The sequence below is a fragment of the Oncorhynchus gorbuscha genome, linkage group LG08 (assembly GCF_021184085.1).
Source record: "Oncorhynchus gorbuscha isolate QuinsamMale2020 ecotype Even-year linkage group LG08, OgorEven_v1.0, whole genome shotgun sequence".
Taxonomy (NCBI): domain Eukaryota; kingdom Metazoa; phylum Chordata; class Actinopteri; order Salmoniformes; family Salmonidae; genus Oncorhynchus; species Oncorhynchus gorbuscha.
Genome location: NC_060180.1, coordinates 971,229 through 989,109, shown reverse-complemented (window position 1 = coordinate 989,109; position 17,881 = coordinate 971,229). Strand labels below are relative to the sequence as shown.

The following is a 17,881-nucleotide window of genomic DNA, read 5'->3' as shown; positions in this document are numbered from 1 at the left end:
GTATTGGGCAGTAGGACTGTATTGAGCTGTATAGGGCTGTATAGGACCGTAGGGCTGTAGAGGGCCGTAGGGCTGTTATAGAACTGTAGGGCTGTATAGGACCGTAGGGCTGTATAGGGCTGTATAGAACCGTAGGGCTGTATAGGGCTGTATAGGACCGTAGGGCTGTATAGGGCCGTAGGGCTTTATTGGACCACAGGTCTGTATAGGGCCGTAGGGCTGTATAGGGCCGTAGGGCTGTATAGGGCCGTAGGGCTGTATAGGGCCGTAGGGCTGTATAGGACCGTAGGGCTGTATAGGGCCGTAGGGCTGTTTAGGACTAAAACAAAATGGCTTTTTGTTTTATAATAAGACCAGGATTGAAACAAATGCACTGTGTGGACATCTCACTGTACTGAACAGTCCAGAGCAGTGGGATGGCCACGGCGACACAGTGTGGTCTGTTTGAATTTCAGCAGTATTAAAGGGATAGTTCATTTGAAATATAAAATACACATTTCTTTCCTTAGCCTGAAAGCAGTATATGGACAAGGAGAGACTGCAATATGTACCAGTATTAACTACCTACAAACATCCTACTGTATGTTACCTGATGTATTTTCTCACATAAAATCATAGGAATTGTTAACTGAGAAATACTCTTTTCAATTTCATCCCTCGCTCCAGATGAACTGCTGGGATATTCCGGAGATTTTGGGAGTGGCGTGGGATGGGAGGATGAGGAAGAGAAGGAGGAGAACGGAGAAGAGGCGGAGGAGGAGGAGGAAGAGGAAGAGGGGGAGGCAGACGACGGAGGATACATCTGGTAGAAACTGAACCCAAACGGAGAACCTGGTCAGGATGGATCCACTGGCCTACAACTACAGGGATGATGGCTGAGGCTTGCGTCCCAAATGGCACCCTATTCCCTATGTAGTGCACTACTTTTGACCAGGTCTCATAGGGACACCCATAGGGGGTCTGTCAAAAGTAGTGCACTATATAGGGAATAGGGTGTCATTGGGGATGCAAGCATCTTTGTCTCCTAACAGCAAAAGATTTGGGGATTTCGGGGCATGGGATTCTGTCTCTATTGTCGTTGATCTGGGGAGTGGGAGGTGTGAGGGGGGGGTACAGTGGTGAGATTGCTAGTTTTTGTCTTAAATATGTGAATTATTGCTTCATTCTTTTCTGTTTTGTAAGCAAGGGAGTGTTCTGTTTCACCGTAGAGAACTATCATCTGATAATCTGGCCATCAAATGTTACTGTCAGAAATGCATCTAGTGTCATACATTTATGTTCCATTGTGAACAATTGCTTGAATATTGAAATCGCAGATCTGCTAAAAATGGAACGGATTGAGACCTGAGACAGTGGAAAAGGGGTCAATATTTACCTGGTTGTGTTGTCAAAATCAGAGATGCTGCGTATATAAATCCTGTAGCTATGATCTATGAAGCAGGACAACGAGACTAGACTACTCTGGTTATAACCCAAATGGTACACTGTTCCCTTTTATAGTGTACAGCTTTTTATCAGGGCCTGTAAAGCTCTGGTCTGAAGTCGTGCACTATACATGGATTAGGGAGCCACTTGGGATGCAAGCCTCTCTTTTAGGAGGTGATTCCACTACTGAGAGAAATTATTATTTTTCTCTTAAACGTTTCTTAGCGAAGCATATTTCTCGGTTCTCTTTTGACGCGAATGTCGTCAAAGTAACGTTGCTCATTGGATCATTTGTGAAAATGACCGTGTTTCGTGCATTATGGGGGTGAATACAGGACTGAGAAACAGGCTTGTTATTCAAGGAAGGCTTTTGTGCTACTTTATTGCTAAAAGGTATAACTGATGTACACGGCTCTCTGCGGTCTATAAACCTTTAAAAAACTATATATATATATCGATTAACATAGACACAAGAACTACTAATATCTCTTATGAAACTGCTTTGGGAACTTTGTTTCTTTTTGTGTTATTTCAACTCAAAACTTGTAGAATGTATATTACTTGTCCCGTCAACCTACACCACCAAGGGTAACATCCCAAATGGCCCTCTATGCCCTATATAGTGCACTACTTTCTATCCAGGGCTCATACAGACTCTCTGGTCCAAAGTAGTGTACTATATAGGGAATGGTATTCCATTTGGAATGCAGACACTACCTTATCCTATGGGAAGTCTGTAAATCACTTCAAAGAATGTGTCAGTCGATGTTCTATTCTCAGTCTTTATTTTGGTGTTTATAAAACAACGTGTATGCTACTTGAAGTTCTGTGTGTATACTTGAAATCTCACCGTTAGATTGTTTTCTACGAGTATATTGTTGCCATTATTATTCCATCACTTCAGTTGTTTTTAGTATATTGCACGTTATAGTGAACATGAATGTACTTCTCCTAGGCTGAGCACTTTACTATTAAAGGCATTGGGCCCCAAAACCTCTTGCATTTTCAGTACTACTTTACAAATAGCATCTCTCCTGCAATTTTTGTAAGATTTGGTAGGTAAAATCTCTGAATCCTTTGTGACGTGACTTCTGTTGAATAGTTAGAAATATAGTGATGTGTACTTGTATGTGATCCACAAAATGACTGACAATGGAGAGTGTAAAAACAAACTCAACATACATGGACAATTAAAGGATCCTTTATTGCCAAGTCCCTGTCACCTAAAATGGACGTTTATGTCAGAGCTGAACGTGGAGACAGGTTTTCATTTCATTGGTCCTAAACTGCCTCCCGACGTCAGGAAATGAAACTGCACTCTCAACAGTATCGACCCTAGCTCAGTGGTCGCGACCCTAGCTCAGTGGTCCCGACCCTAGCTCAGTGGTCCCGACCCTAGCTCAGTGGTCCCGACCCTGTTGTCCTTGTGGCGCGACAAGCAGAAGAGGACACCACTGTTGTCCTTGTGACAGACAGAAGAGGACACCACTGTTGTCCTTGTGACAGGCAGAAGAGGACACCACTGTTTTCCTTGTGACAGGCAGAAGAGGACACCACTGTTTTCCTTGTGACAGGCAGAAGAGGACACCACTGTTGTCCTTGTGACAGGCAGAAGAGGACACCACTGTTGTCCTTGTGGCGCGACAGGCAGAAGAGGACACCACTCTGGAAGCAGATCAATAATGTACGCCTACAGGCTCAAAGTGCCATTTGCCACCTTTGTCTGCATCCCAAATGGCCACCCTATTACCTTTATGGTCCACTACTTTTGACCAGGGTCAATAGGGTTCACTTTATAAAGAATAGGGTGCCATTTGGGACTCATTCTCTGAGCTACATCACCAACAATACTCTGATATAAACCTAAAGGAGACCGAGCTACAGCACCAATACTCTGATATAAACCTAAAGGAGACCGAGCTACATCACCAACAATACTCTGATATAAACCTAAAGGAGACTGAGCTACATCACCAACAATACTCTGATATAAACCTAAAGGAGACCGAGCTACAGCACCAACAATACTCTGATATAAACATAAAGGAGACCAAGCTACATCACCAACAATACTCTGATATAAACCTAAAGGAGACCGAGCTACATCACCAACAATACTCTGATATAAACATAAAGGAGACCAAGCTACATCACCAACAATACTCTGATATAAACATAAAGGAGACCAAGCTACATCACCAACAATACTCTGATATAAACCTAAAGGAGACCAAGCTACATCACCAACAATACTCTGATATAAACATAAAGGAGACCGAGCTACATCACCAACAATACTGTGATATAAAACCTAAAGGAGACTGAGCTACATCAACAATACTCTGATAAACCTAAAGGAGACTGAGCTACATCACCAACAATACTCAACAATAATAAAACCTAAAGGAGACTGAGCTACATCACCAACAATACTCTAAAGGAGGCTGAGCTACATCAATACAACAATAATAAAACCTAAAGGAGACTGAGCTACATCACCAACAATACTCAACAATAATAAAACCTAAAGGAGACTGAGCTACATCACCAACAATACTCAACAATAATAAAACCTAAAGGAGACTGAGCTACATCACCAACAATACTCAACAATAATAAAACCTAAAGGAGGCTGAGCTACATCAACAACAATACTCAACAATAATAAAACCTAAAGGAGACTGAGCTACATCAACAACAATACTCAACAATAATAAAACCTAAAGGAGGCTGAGCTACATCAACAACAATACTCTGATATAAACCTAAAGGAGGCTGAGCTACATCACCAACAATACTCTGATATAAACCTAAAGGAGGCTGAGCTACATCAACAACAATACTCTGATATAAACCTAAAGGAGGCTGAGCTACATCAACAACAATACTCAACAATAATAAAACCTAAAGGAGGCTGAGCTACATCACCAACAATACTCTGATATAAACCTAAAGGAGGCTGAGCTACATCAACAACAATACTCAACAATAATAAAACCTAAAGGAGGCTGAGCTACATCACCAACAATACTCTGATATAAACCTAAAGGAGGCTGAGCTACATCAACAACAATACTCAACAATAATAAAACCTAAAGGAGGCTGAGCTACATCACCAACAATACTCTGATATAAACCTAAAGGAGACTGCGCTACATCAACAACAATACTCAACAATAATAAAACCTAAAGGAGGCTGAGCTACATCACCAACAATACTCTGATATAAACCTAAAGGAGACTGAGCTACATCACCAACAATACTCTGATATAAACCTAAAGGAGGCTGAGCTACATCACCAACAATACTCTGATATAAACCTAAAGGAGACTGAGCTACATCACCAACAATACTCAACAATAATAAAACCTAAAGGAGACTGAGCTACATCACCAACAATACTCAACAATAATAAAACCTAAAGGAGACTGAGCTACATCACCAACAATACTCAACAATGATAATAAAACCTAAAGGAGACTGAGCTACATCACCAACAATACTCTGATATAAACCTAAAGGAGACTGAGCTACATCACCAACAATACTCAACAATAATAAAACCTAAAGGAGACTGAGCTACATCAACAACAATACTCAACAATAATAAAACCTAAAGGAGGCTGAGCTACATCACCAACAATACTCAACAATAATAAAACATAAAGGAGGCTGAGCTACAGCACCAATACTCTGATATAAACATAAAGGAGACAGAGCTACATCAACAATACTCTGATATAAACCTAAAGGAGAGGGTAGAGATATGCTATGATGCACTCTTTGGAAGTTGCATGATAACAGCCCTGTACCGAAGATTATATTTAGAGTTAATGGCTCAGTTATACAGTATTTGCAAATACTGCTCATCTCAAACATACTTTATTATCACACGTAGATTAGAAGTGTGGATGTGTAGCATTTGCAATTTAATCTTTACAGCCTTAGAACAAAACATGACAAGTGAGGAATGATTGTTAAAAATATTTATGGAATTTCTCACGTTAAAATGATCCGAGTTATCATAAGTACATCCAGTAATAATGTCTATGTGCCAAATGGCAACCTATACTTTATAGTGCACTACATTGGACCAGGGTCAAATAGGGCTTTGGTCAAAAGTAGTGCACTATGTAGGTAATAGGGTGTTATTTGGGATTACAAACCTGCGTGTTTTGTCAGCTCCAGGATAATGAATTGTACAAAGAAAGAGACCATCTCCATTTTACATTATTTACAATGAATACAGAAATGTTAATGGTACTCAATAGTTAAATACTGATATACAGCGTTGGGGGTCAGTTTCATTTCAATTCAGGTAGGAAACGGAAACTCCAATTAAATTGTTCCTCATTAAAAAAGCTTTGAGAATAAATGTGAATATCAGTTTAGTTCCTGAATTGAAATGGAACTGAGCCCAAGGCTGGCTGATATAAAGGCTGTTAATTCCCAGAGATTCAGAGCTACAGACGTACTCTCATATCATTGTACTGATAGTCAAGAAGTACCTGCAGCATTTCAACCATAGATTTGTCTGAATCACAAAGCCAATACTTCACATCATGGACATCATAAATCATTTCAATAAATGACCAACACAGCAGACAGGAAATGTGACAAATAGATCACCAAAAGGCTGAATCAGACTGCCGAAACACTCCCCTCTATTTAAACTATAAGGCAGTATTAGCCTACGTGGCTGGAAGTACCGGTTCCCATTAGTTCATTCTGATAATAAATAATAATCAACTAAAATATGTCAGTGATGGCCATTTCAGATTCAAATTAAATTGACATCAAGATAATAAGAAATGTTGCAAATGACAGAGGCTTAGAATGACAAAGAAGATTTACCAGTAGGCCTAGAAATTAGAGGTCAACCGATTAATCGGAATGGGCGATTAATTAGGGCCGATTTCAAGTTTCAGATTTTTATGAAAATCGGTATTTTGGGGCGCCGATTTGCAGATAAAAAAAAAAAAAACATTTTATAAAATTAATTATACGTTTATTTAACTAGGCAAGTCAGTTAAGAACACATTCTTACTTTCAATGACGGCCTAGAAACGGTGAGTTAACTGCCTTGTTCAGGGGCAGAACGACAGATTCTCACCTGTCAGCTCGGGGATCCAATCTTGCAACCTTACAGTTAACTAGTCCAACGCAATAACGACCTGCCTTTCTCTCGTTGCACTCCACAATGAGCCTATTACGCGAATGCAGTAAGCCAAGGTAAGTTGCTAGCTAGCATTAAACTTATCTTATAAAAAACAATCAATCACAAGTTAACTACACATGGTTCATGATATTACTAGATATTATCTAGCGTATCCTGTGTTGCATATAATCTGACTGAGCATACAAGCATACAAGTATCTGACTGAGCGGTGGTAGGCATATTTGTGCGTTTTGCCAGCAGCTCTTCATTGTGCGTCAAGCATTGCGCTGTTAATGACTTCAAGCCTATCAACTCCCGAGATTAGGCTGGTGTTACCGATGTGAAAAGGCTAGGTAGTTAGCGCGCACTAATAGCATTTCAAACGTCACTCACTCTGAGCCTTCTAGTAGTTGTTCCCCTTGCTCTGCATGGGTAACGCTGCTTCGAGGGTGGCTGTTGTCGTTGTGTTGCTGGTTCGATCCCAGGGAGGAGCGAGGAGAGGGACGGAAGCTATACTGTTACACTGGCAATTCTAAAGTGCCTATAAGAACATCCAATAGTCAAAGGTGAATGAAATACAAATGGTAGAGAGAGAAATAGTCGTATAAATACTATAAAAACTACAACCTAAAACTTCTTACCTGGGAATATTGAAGACTCATGTTAAAAGGAACCACCAGCTTTCATATGTTCTCATGTTCTGAGCAAGGAACTTAAATGTTAGCTTTCTTACATGGCACATATTGCACTTTTACTTTCTTCTCCAACACTTTGTTTTTGCATTATTTAAACCAAATTGAACATGTTTCATTATTTAGTTGAGGCTAAATTGATTTTATTGATGTATTATATTAAGTTAAAATAATTGTTCATTCAGTATTGTTGTAATTATCATTACTACAAATAAATCAATCAATAAAAATCGGCCGATTAATCGGTTTCGGCTTTTTTGGTCCTCCAATAATCGGTATCGGCATTGAAAAATCATAATCAGTCGACCTCTACTAGAAATATCTGGGATGTGTTCATTTTAGGGCCTGCAACGGAAAACATTTTAAAACATTTTGCAACTGAAAACGAAAATGATTGTTTCCATTGTCCAAGTGCCGTTTCAGTCCATTTTCATCCGTTTGGTGCCTAATGAACACGACCCAGGTCTACGAACAGGACAGGGCATGGACCAAGAGCCCTATTCAAACTGGTGCCCAGGCTATCTGGTGTTTCCTTGAGTAGTACGTCACTCAAAGCATGCAAGTGGGATTTCTTTTTTAAACCAGCCTTGATCGAATAGGGCCCAAATATCTATTTTTAAACCAGACTTGATTGAAAAAGGACCAATATATGTATTTTTAAACCAGACTTGATTGAAAAGGGACCAATATCTATATTTTTCAACAAAACCTCTGCCAGAGCTGTGTTAGTAGAGTAGCATAGCCTTTTTTGTTAAGATTAGCATTGCAGTGGCCACTGATGGTCATTCCGCTTTATTGCTGCATACCATGGAATGATGGCAATGGCGGTCTCTTGTTGTGGCCTGTTACAATGTACCTGCATATCATGGCACTATAGCCATTCATTCATTAAACTGTAGTAGGACAAACATTACATCACTACTACAACCCCCCCCCCCCAGGTCTATTTTATGTAAACATCCCAAAGTCACTAGCAAAATAGTTTGCATACGTCTTTGGCTGAGTGCATTGAAGGCAATAGCTGCGTGGACAATTACAATTGATCTCACACCCCGGGACGCGTACCAAATGTCAACCCTATTCCCTATTTAGTGCACTACTTTTGACCAGGGTTGGCACCCTATTCCCTATTTAGTGCACTACTTGTGACCAGGGTGGGGGCATAGAAAGTATGGGTTCTCTGAAGTAGTGCACTATATAGTCAATATGCTGCCATTTGGGATATACACGCCATGTATAGAAACAGAATCAGGTCAAATGGACTCCGCCCCTAAACTTTAGATGACCTTCTATTCGATGCGATTGGAACTTGGGTCTGTTGGGATATTCCTGCTCAGTCTATCTATCCTCTTTCATGTCCTCTTAGTGATAAGAACATCTTATTCTAGGTAGGACTGCTATGTACAAGCATTTGTACCGCCACCATTCACATAAATATCCTTATCATTTATAATCTATTTCATTTAAAAACTACTTGGTCCTTCATGTTTCAGAAATAATTGTAAAAGTTCACAGTATACCTTATAAAGGTTCTACATTGGTACAGGTCATCTTCCGTATACTGTAGCTTGAATTGCAGCTATGATCAAATCTGTTGGGGTAGAACCGGATACTCTAATTTACACGCCAGAGAACGGGGTCGACGTTATACTTAACTAATGGACTTATTAGTATTACACGCAAACCCATCTTGAATCTTGTGACCATGAACCACTTTTAAAAGTTTGCATAGATAGAAACCTTTAAAACGGACCAATTAATGCTGAAATTGACAGATGTACTCAATCAGAAAGCTGATTATTGGGAGCTTCACATCTTTCCACATGGGGGAGGGGGAGGGAGGGGGGGTAGACGATATGGGCCATTTCATTTGATAGCTTATCTTCTTCATTCCCCCCCAGAAAAATGGGAGTCCGTTTAGTAAAAGAAGTGCTGCCTAGATGTCAGTCGATGTATTGTGCCAGCCACCTGAAGCCATCTCCATAGCCCTGCTTCTTCAGGACACTGCACATGAAAATCTCCAGAGGTCGTGCCTGCAGCTCCTTCACCGACACGTTACCCTGGAGAAGAACAACAGGAACGAGCTGTTATAAAAGACCAGTCCAGCAACACGTTACCCTGGGGAAGAACAACAGGATCAAGCTGTTATAAAAGACCCCTCCAGCAACACGTTACCCTGGAGAAGAACAACAGGAACGAGCTGTTATAAAAGACCAGTCCAGCAACACGTTACCCTGGAGAAGAACAACAGGATCAAGCTGTTATAAAAGACCCCTCCAGCAACACGTTACCCTGGAGAAGAACAACAGGAACGAGCTGTTATAAAAGACCCCTCCAGCAACACGTTACCCTGGAGGAGAACAACAGGGTCAAGCTGTTATAAAAGACCACTCCAGCAACTTCACCTTTTTTTCTGCTGAAAAACATTATCCCAAGTCTAAATATCGTAATGTACACACACTTAAGGTTTAAAAAAAAAGAAGAATAAGAATGTTTTACCCACTTGTGCCATACAGTGCATTCAGAAACTATTCAGACCCCTTGACTTTTTCCACATTGTTAGGTTACAGCCTTATTCTAAAATGGATTCAATTATTTGTTTTCCTCATCAATCCATCTCTACCTGCACATTCATCTTCTGCCGATCTACCGTTCCAGTGTCTAATTGCTATATTATAATTACTTCACCACCATGGCCTATTTATTTCCTTAACTTACCTCATTTGCACTCACTGTATATAGACTTTTTGTTTTCTTTTGTTCTACTGTATTATTGACTGTATGTTTTGTTTATTCCATGTGTAACTCTGTGTTGTCGTATGTGTCAAATTGCTACGCTTTATCTAGGCCAGGTCACAGTTGCAAATGAGAACTTGTTCTCAACTAGCCTACCTGGTTAAATAAAGGTGTTCTCAACTAGCCTACCTGGTTAAATAAAGGTGTTCTCAACTAGCCTACCTGGTTAAATAAAGGTGTTCTCAACTAGCCTACCTGGTTAAATAAAGGTGTTCTCAACTAGCCTACCTGGTTAAATAAAGGTGTTCTCAACTAGCCTACCTGGTTAAATAAAGGTGTTCTCAACTAGCCTACCTGGTTAAATAAAGGTGTTCTCAACTAGCCTACCTGGTTAAATAAAGGTGTTCTCAACTAGCCTACCTGGTTAAATAAAGGTGTTCTCAACTAGCCTACCTGGTTAAATAAAGGTGAAATTAAAAATAAATTTAAAAATACACACAACAATGCATAATAAAGCAAACAACAGGTTAAAACATTTTTGCAAATGTATATAAAAATAATTAATTAAACTTATTTCCATAAGTATTCAGACCCTTTGTTATGAGACTTGAAATTGAGCTCAGGTGCATCCTGTTTCCATTGATCATCCTTGAGATGTTTCAACAACTTGATTGGAGTCCACCTGTGGTAAATTCAATTGATTTGGAAAAGACACACACCTGTCTATATAGGGTCCCACAGTTGACAGTGCATGTCAGAGCAAAAACCAAGCCATGAGGTCGAAGGAATTGTCTGTAGAGCTCCGAGACAGGATTGTGTCGAGGCACAGATCTGGGGAAGGGTACCAAAAAATGTCTGTAGCATTGAAGGTCCCCAAGAACACAATGGCCACCATCATTCGTAAATGGAAGAAGTTTGGAACCACCAAGATTCTTCCTAGAGCTGGCCGCCTGGCAAAACTGACCAATCAGGGGAGAAGGGACTTTGTCAGGGAGGTGACCAAGAACCCAATGGTCACTCTGACAGAGCTCCAGAGTTCCTCTGTGGAGATTGGAGAACCTTCCAGAAGGACAACCATCTCTGCAGCACTCCACCAATCAGGTTTTTATGGAAGAGTGGCCAGAAGGATGCCACTCCTCAGTAAAAGGCACATGACAGCCCGCTTGGAGTTTGCCAAAAGGCCCCTAAAGAGACTGACCATGGGAAACAAAATTCTCTGGTCTAATGAAACCAAGATTGAACTCTTTGGCCTGAATGCCAAGCATCACATCTGGAGGAAATCTAGCACCATCCCAACGGTGAAGCATGGTGGTGGCAGCATCATGTTGTGGGGATGATTTTCAGCGGCAGGAACTGGGTGACTAGTCAGGACCGAGGGAAAGATGAACGTAGCAAAGCAGAGAGAGATCCTTGATGAAAACCTGTTCAGGACCTCAGACTGGGGTCCTTCCAACAGGACAAGATGCTAAACACACAGCCAAGACAACGCATGAGTGGCTTCAGGACAAGTCTCTGAATGTCCTTGAGTGGCCCAGCCAGAGCCCAGACTTGAACCCGATCAAACATCTCTGGAGAGACCTGAAAATAACTGTGCAGCCACACTCTCCATCCACCCTGACAGAGCTTGAGAGGATCTTCAGAGAAGAATGGGAGAAACTCCCCAAATACAGGTGTGCCAAGCTTGTAATTCATTTGGCCAAATTTCTAAAAACCTGTTTTTGCTTTTGTCATTATATGGTATTGTGTGTAGCTTGATGAGGAAAGGCTCAGTGGAAGTGTGGTGGTATGAATACCTTCCGAAGGGCAACTGTACCTGGATAACCTATTGAGATGAAGCTTTTGTTAAGTAAAATCAGGTGATAAATGAGGTGAAAATAGACTGGAGTACCAATAGCATTTTCTACAGCATGTCTAAAGAACATGAATACTGTACCGCACACACACGTCATTCAGACACACACACACACACACACACACACACACACACACACACACACACACACACACACACACACACACACACACACACACACACACACACACACACACACACACACACACACACACACACACACACACACACACACGTTAGTTGTGTTATACACTCATCTGAAATGGACTTTAAAAAAAAAGATAATGACAATAATAATAATAATGATACAATAATAATAATAATTATATAATAATAATGATACAAATTCCACAGGCTACATCTATCTCTATGCTTACCTTTCCAGTGCATTGTCCATCGAGAACGAAGGCCTGCCTCAGTCCCCCTTCACTGATGGCTTCAGGACGGTCTATCTTGTTACCCAGGACCAGCACAGGCACAGAGAGGATGGTCTCATCTGCTAACAGGGCCTGAACACACACACACACACACACACACACACACACACACACACACACACACACACACACACACACACACACACACACACACACACACACACACACACACACACACACACACACACACACACACACACACACACAGGAAAGAGGTTGAGTAATGAGACAGAGGGGACAGTGAGAATGTTTGTTGTGGGCCCTGGTGTAAACCTGCCTCAACTGGGCTGCCTCAACTGGGCTGCCTCAACTGGGCTGCCTCAACTGGGCTGCCTCAACTGGGCTGCCTCAACTGGGCTGCCTCAACTGGGCTGCCTCAACTGGGCTGCCTCAACTGGGCTGCCTCAACTGGGCTGCCTCAACTGGGCTGCCTCAACTGGGCTGCCTCAACTGGGCTGCCTCAACTGGGCTGCCTCAACTGGGCTGCCTCAACTGGGCTGCCTCAACTGGGCTGCCTCAACTGGGCTGCCTCAACTGGGCTGCCTCAACTGGGCTGCCTCAACTGGGCTGCCTCAACTGGGCTGCCTCAACTGGGCTGCCTCAACTGGGCTGCCTCAACTGGGCTGCCTCAACTGGGCTGCCTCAACTGGGCTGCCTCAACTGGGCTGCCTCAACTGGGCTGCCTCAACTGGGCTGCCTCAACTGGGCTGCCTCAACTGGGCTGCCTCAACTGGGCTGCCTCAACGCGTGGGTTTTGTGTATGCATTTTTCACAATGAATCTTCATAAATTAGACACATTGTGAGCAGTGGAAGTGACTTACATCAAGTTCGATCTTGGATTCTGTAAGGCGGTCGTGGTCGGCACAGTCAACCAGAAAGACAACTCCATTGATAGCCGGCAGGTAGTTCTTCCAAACTCTTCTAGCTGTGAAAGAGACAGAAGATGTAGCACATGAGGTAAAGTGTCAAGATGCTGACCAAACCCTAGAAAGACAATGTAATGAGTCCAGATGCTGACCAAACCCTAGAAAGACAATGTAATGAGTCCAGATGCTGACCAAACCCTAGAAAGACAATGTAATGAGTCCAGATGCTGACCAAACCCTAGAAAGACATGATGTAAAGAGTACAGATGCTGACCAAACCCTAGAAAGACAATGTAATGAGTCCAGATGCTGACCAAACCCTAGAAAGACAATGTAATGAGTCCAGATGCTGACCAAACCCTAGAAAGACATGATGTAAAGAGTCCAGATGCTGACCAAACCCTAGAAAGACAATGTAATGAGTCCAGATGCTGACCAAACCCTAGAAAGACATGATGTAAAGAGTCCAGATGCTGACCAAACCCTAGAAAGACATGATGTAAAGAGTCAAGATGCTGACCAAACCCTAGAAAGACAATGTAATGAGTCCAGATGCTGACCAAACCCTAGAAAGACATGATGTAAAGAGTCCAGATGCTGACCAAACCCTAGAAAGACATGATGTAAAGAGTCCAGATGCTGACCAAACCCTAGAAAGACAATGATGTAAAGTGCAAGATGCTGACCAAACCCTAGAAAGACAATGTAAAGAGTCAAGATGCTGACCAAACCCTAGAAAGACAATGTAATGAGTCCAGATGCTGACCAAACCCTAGAAAGACATGATGTAATGAGTCCAGATGCTGACCAAACCCTAGAAAGACATGATGTAATGAGTCCAGATGCTGACCAAACCCTAGAAAGACGCAGTGTCCAACTTAGTTAGGCCGAAGTCTTACCTTGTACGTGTCCGCCCAGATCAAACGTGGTGAATGTCATTCCAGCTATCGTCAACTCTTCTGATGCTTCAGGGAGAAACAAACCACGTTTAAAAAACGACTGACATTGTGTTCACCGCCGTTATTGGGAAGTAAAAAACAACACAATAAAGTAGGTTGAGATGATGCCGCCTACTTGGATGCAACGTGGGCACATGCTGTCCAAGTCGGTCATCTTTCAGCATATGCAGAAGGGTTGTTTTACCAGCATTATCCAACCCCAGGAAAACCAACTTTCCAGATTTTTTGTACAACCCTAGGGAAAGCACATTGACAAGTTCATTCAACTTTTGAGTTGTAAAAACACACCATCCACTCATTGTGACATGCAGTACTATACTGATCAGGGTGGGTATAATGTGTGGAACGTTCCAACAGGAATCTGTTCCAAAAACTGCCCACAAACAACGCATACAAAGTTGTATAGCCGCAGAATAAGATACCGGGTAGAGAGGGTGGGCTATTTTGTTATGTTTTTCACACACCACGTTTATTCCGAAAAATGTATGTCCTCACTCTGGTAGCCTACGGACAAACATTAAGAATAAGCTACCTAGTTGGTTGATTCCTAATTCGGCAGCTAGTTAGCGAGGTGAATTGATTATGTTACTTTGTATTGGTTGTTTGTGGGCATCCTTGTTATTTACACACATTGTACCCACCCTACTGATAATACATTGTACCCACCCTACTGATAATACATTATACCCACCCTACTGATAATACATTATACCTACCCTACTGATAATACATTATACCCACCCTACCGATAATACATTATACCCACCCTACCGATAATACATTATACCCACCCTACCGATAATACATTATACCCACCCTACTGATAATACATTATACCTACTGATAATACATTATACCCACCCTACTGATAATACATTATACCCACCCTGTTGATAATACATTATACCCACCCTACTGATAATACATTATACCCACCCTACTGATAATACATTATACCTACTGATAATACATTATACCCACCCTACTGATAATACATTATACCCACCCTACTGATAATACATTATACCCACCCTACTGATAATACATTATACCCACCCTACTGATAATACATTATACCCACCCTACTGATAATACATTATACCCACCCTACTGATAATACATTATACCCCACCCTACTGATAATACATTATACCCACCCTACTGATAATACATTATACCCACCCTACTGATAATACATTATACCCACCCTACTGATAATACATTATACCCACCCTACTGATAATACATTATACCCACCCTACTGATAATACATTATACCCACCCTACTGATAATACATTATACCCACCCTACTGATAATACATTATACCCACCCTACTGATAATACATTATACCTACTGATAATACATTATACCCACCCTACTGATAATACATTATACCCACCCTACTGATAATACATTATACCCACCCTACTGATAATACATTATACCCACCCTACTGATAATACATTATACCCACCCTACTGATAATACATTATACCCACCCTACTGATAATACATTATACCCACCCTACTGATAATACATTATACCTACTGATAATACATTATACCCACCCTACTGATAATACATTATACCCACCCTACTGATAATACATTATACCCACCCTACTGATAATACATTATACCTACTGATAATACATTATACCCACCCTACTGATAATACATTATACCCACCCTACTGATAATACATTATACCTACTGATAATACATTATACCCACCCTACTGATAATACATTATACCCACCCTACTGATAATACATTATACCCACCCTACTGATAATACATTATACCCACCCTACTGATAATACATTATACCCACCCTACTGATAATACATTATACCCACCCTACTGATAATACATTATACCCACCCTACTGATAATACATTATACCCACCCTACTGATAATACATTATACCCACCCTACTGATAATACATTATACCCACCCTACTGATAATACATTATACCCACCCTACTGATAATACATTATACCCACCCTACTGATAATACATTATACCTACTGATAATACATTATACCCACCCTACTGATAATACATTATACCCACCCTACTGATAATACATTATACCCACCCTGTTGATAATACATTATACCCACCCTACTGATAATACATTATACCCACCCTACTGATAATACATTATACCCACCCTACTGATAATACATTATACCTACTGATAATACATTATACCCACCCTACTGATAATACATTATACCCACCCTACTGATAATACATTATACCCACCCTACTGATAATACATTATACCCACCCTACTGATAATACATTATACCCACCCTACTGATAATACATTATACCCACCCTACTGATAATACATTATACCCACCCTACTGATAATACATTATACCCACCCTACTGATAATACATTATACCCACCCTACTGATAATACATTATACCCACCCTACTGATAATACATTATACCCACCCTACTGATAATACATTATACCCACCCTACTGATAATACATTATACCCACCCTACTGATAATACATTATACCCACCCTACTGATAATACATTATACCCACCCTACTGATAATACATTATACCCACCCTACTGATAATACATTATACCCACCCTACTGATAATACATTATACCCACCCTACTGATAATACATTATACCCACCCTACTGATAATACATTATACCCACCCTACTGATAATACATTATACCCACCCTACTGATAATACATTATACCTGATTATACCCACCCTGCTGATAATACATTATACCCACCCTACTGATAATACATTATACCCACCCTACTGATAATACATTATACCCACCCTGTTGATAATACATTATACCTACTGATAATACATTATACCCACCCTACTGATAATACATTATACCCACCCTGCTGATAATATATTTTAAGTCATTGACGTGAAATCAGAGATTACCTAAAAACTGTAGCACACCACTAAAGCCTCTGTAGAGCCAATCAAAGAGGAATGACATTTCACTGGTCTTTGCCTAAGAAAGAAAACAATCGGGAAGTTAGATAGCTAGTAGTTAGCACACTGACAACTTGTCAAGACGGGATCAACTTGTCTCACTGGATCAGCAGTATTTTGACATTTGCATCATGCCTATAGTGATAGACTCTCTTCACACAAATGCACTTGCTACTGATGCTAGCCAGCTTTAGGTTTATCAACAACAATTACAAGTCTTTTCTTATCCTAGCATGCTATTAGTGAGCACCAGCTGATCGCTAACCTAGCTTGCTATCTCGGCTACGTGGCTATCAGCTTATCTGAAATCCTGGCCTCATGTGGACTAAGGACTCTTAAGACAGACAGACAGCTCTCCCTTTCGAATTAAATGTATGACGGAACACACGTAACCTTATGTAACTATATAAATGACTGAATATTTGTAATAAAGCTGCCAAAAGCTTACCTGTCCCTGTCGACAATGACAGCTTTGGTTAGATTGTTTTTGCGGATTCGATCAACGAACAGCTGATTGTATTGTTCTTCGACGTGACTTCGGGAACTTCCTAACTACCCCGGTGGCGCACTAGCGCCGCCTGCTGTGCGGGAGTATATTGCATTTAAACATTTAATTTCACCTTTATTTAAACCAGGTAGGCAAGTTGAGAACAAGTTCTCATTTACAATTGCGACCTGGCCAAGATAAAGCAAAGCAGTTAGACACATACAACAACACAGAGTTACACATGGAGTAAAACAAACAT

At 41.0% G+C, this 17,881-nt stretch overlaps 1 protein-coding gene and 1 pseudogene across 1 annotated transcript; one reads left to right on the top strand and one right to left on the bottom strand.

Annotated features, from left to right (window-relative positions):
* LOC124042224 overlaps positions 1–2,425 on the top strand; it is a 41,293-nt pseudogene extending 38,868 nt beyond the window's left edge.
* A 5,752-nt stretch (positions 2,426–8,177) lies between these two features.
* Positions 8,178–17,710, bottom strand: LOC124041077 (GTP-binding protein SAR1b-like). Its single transcript, XM_046358238.1, has 7 exons — positions 17,584–17,710; positions 17,082–17,154; positions 14,243–14,362; positions 14,068–14,133; positions 13,124–13,227; positions 12,242–12,373; positions 8,178–9,336 (listed from the first exon to the last, which is right to left on the bottom strand). Exons 2-7 carry the CDS (start codon positions 17,137–17,139, stop codon positions 9,220–9,222), a joined length of 597 nt encoding a protein of 198 aa, XP_046214194.1. The 5' UTR covers positions 17,140–17,154; positions 17,584–17,710; the 3' UTR covers positions 8,178–9,219.
* Positions 17,711–17,881: the final 171 nt, after the last annotated feature.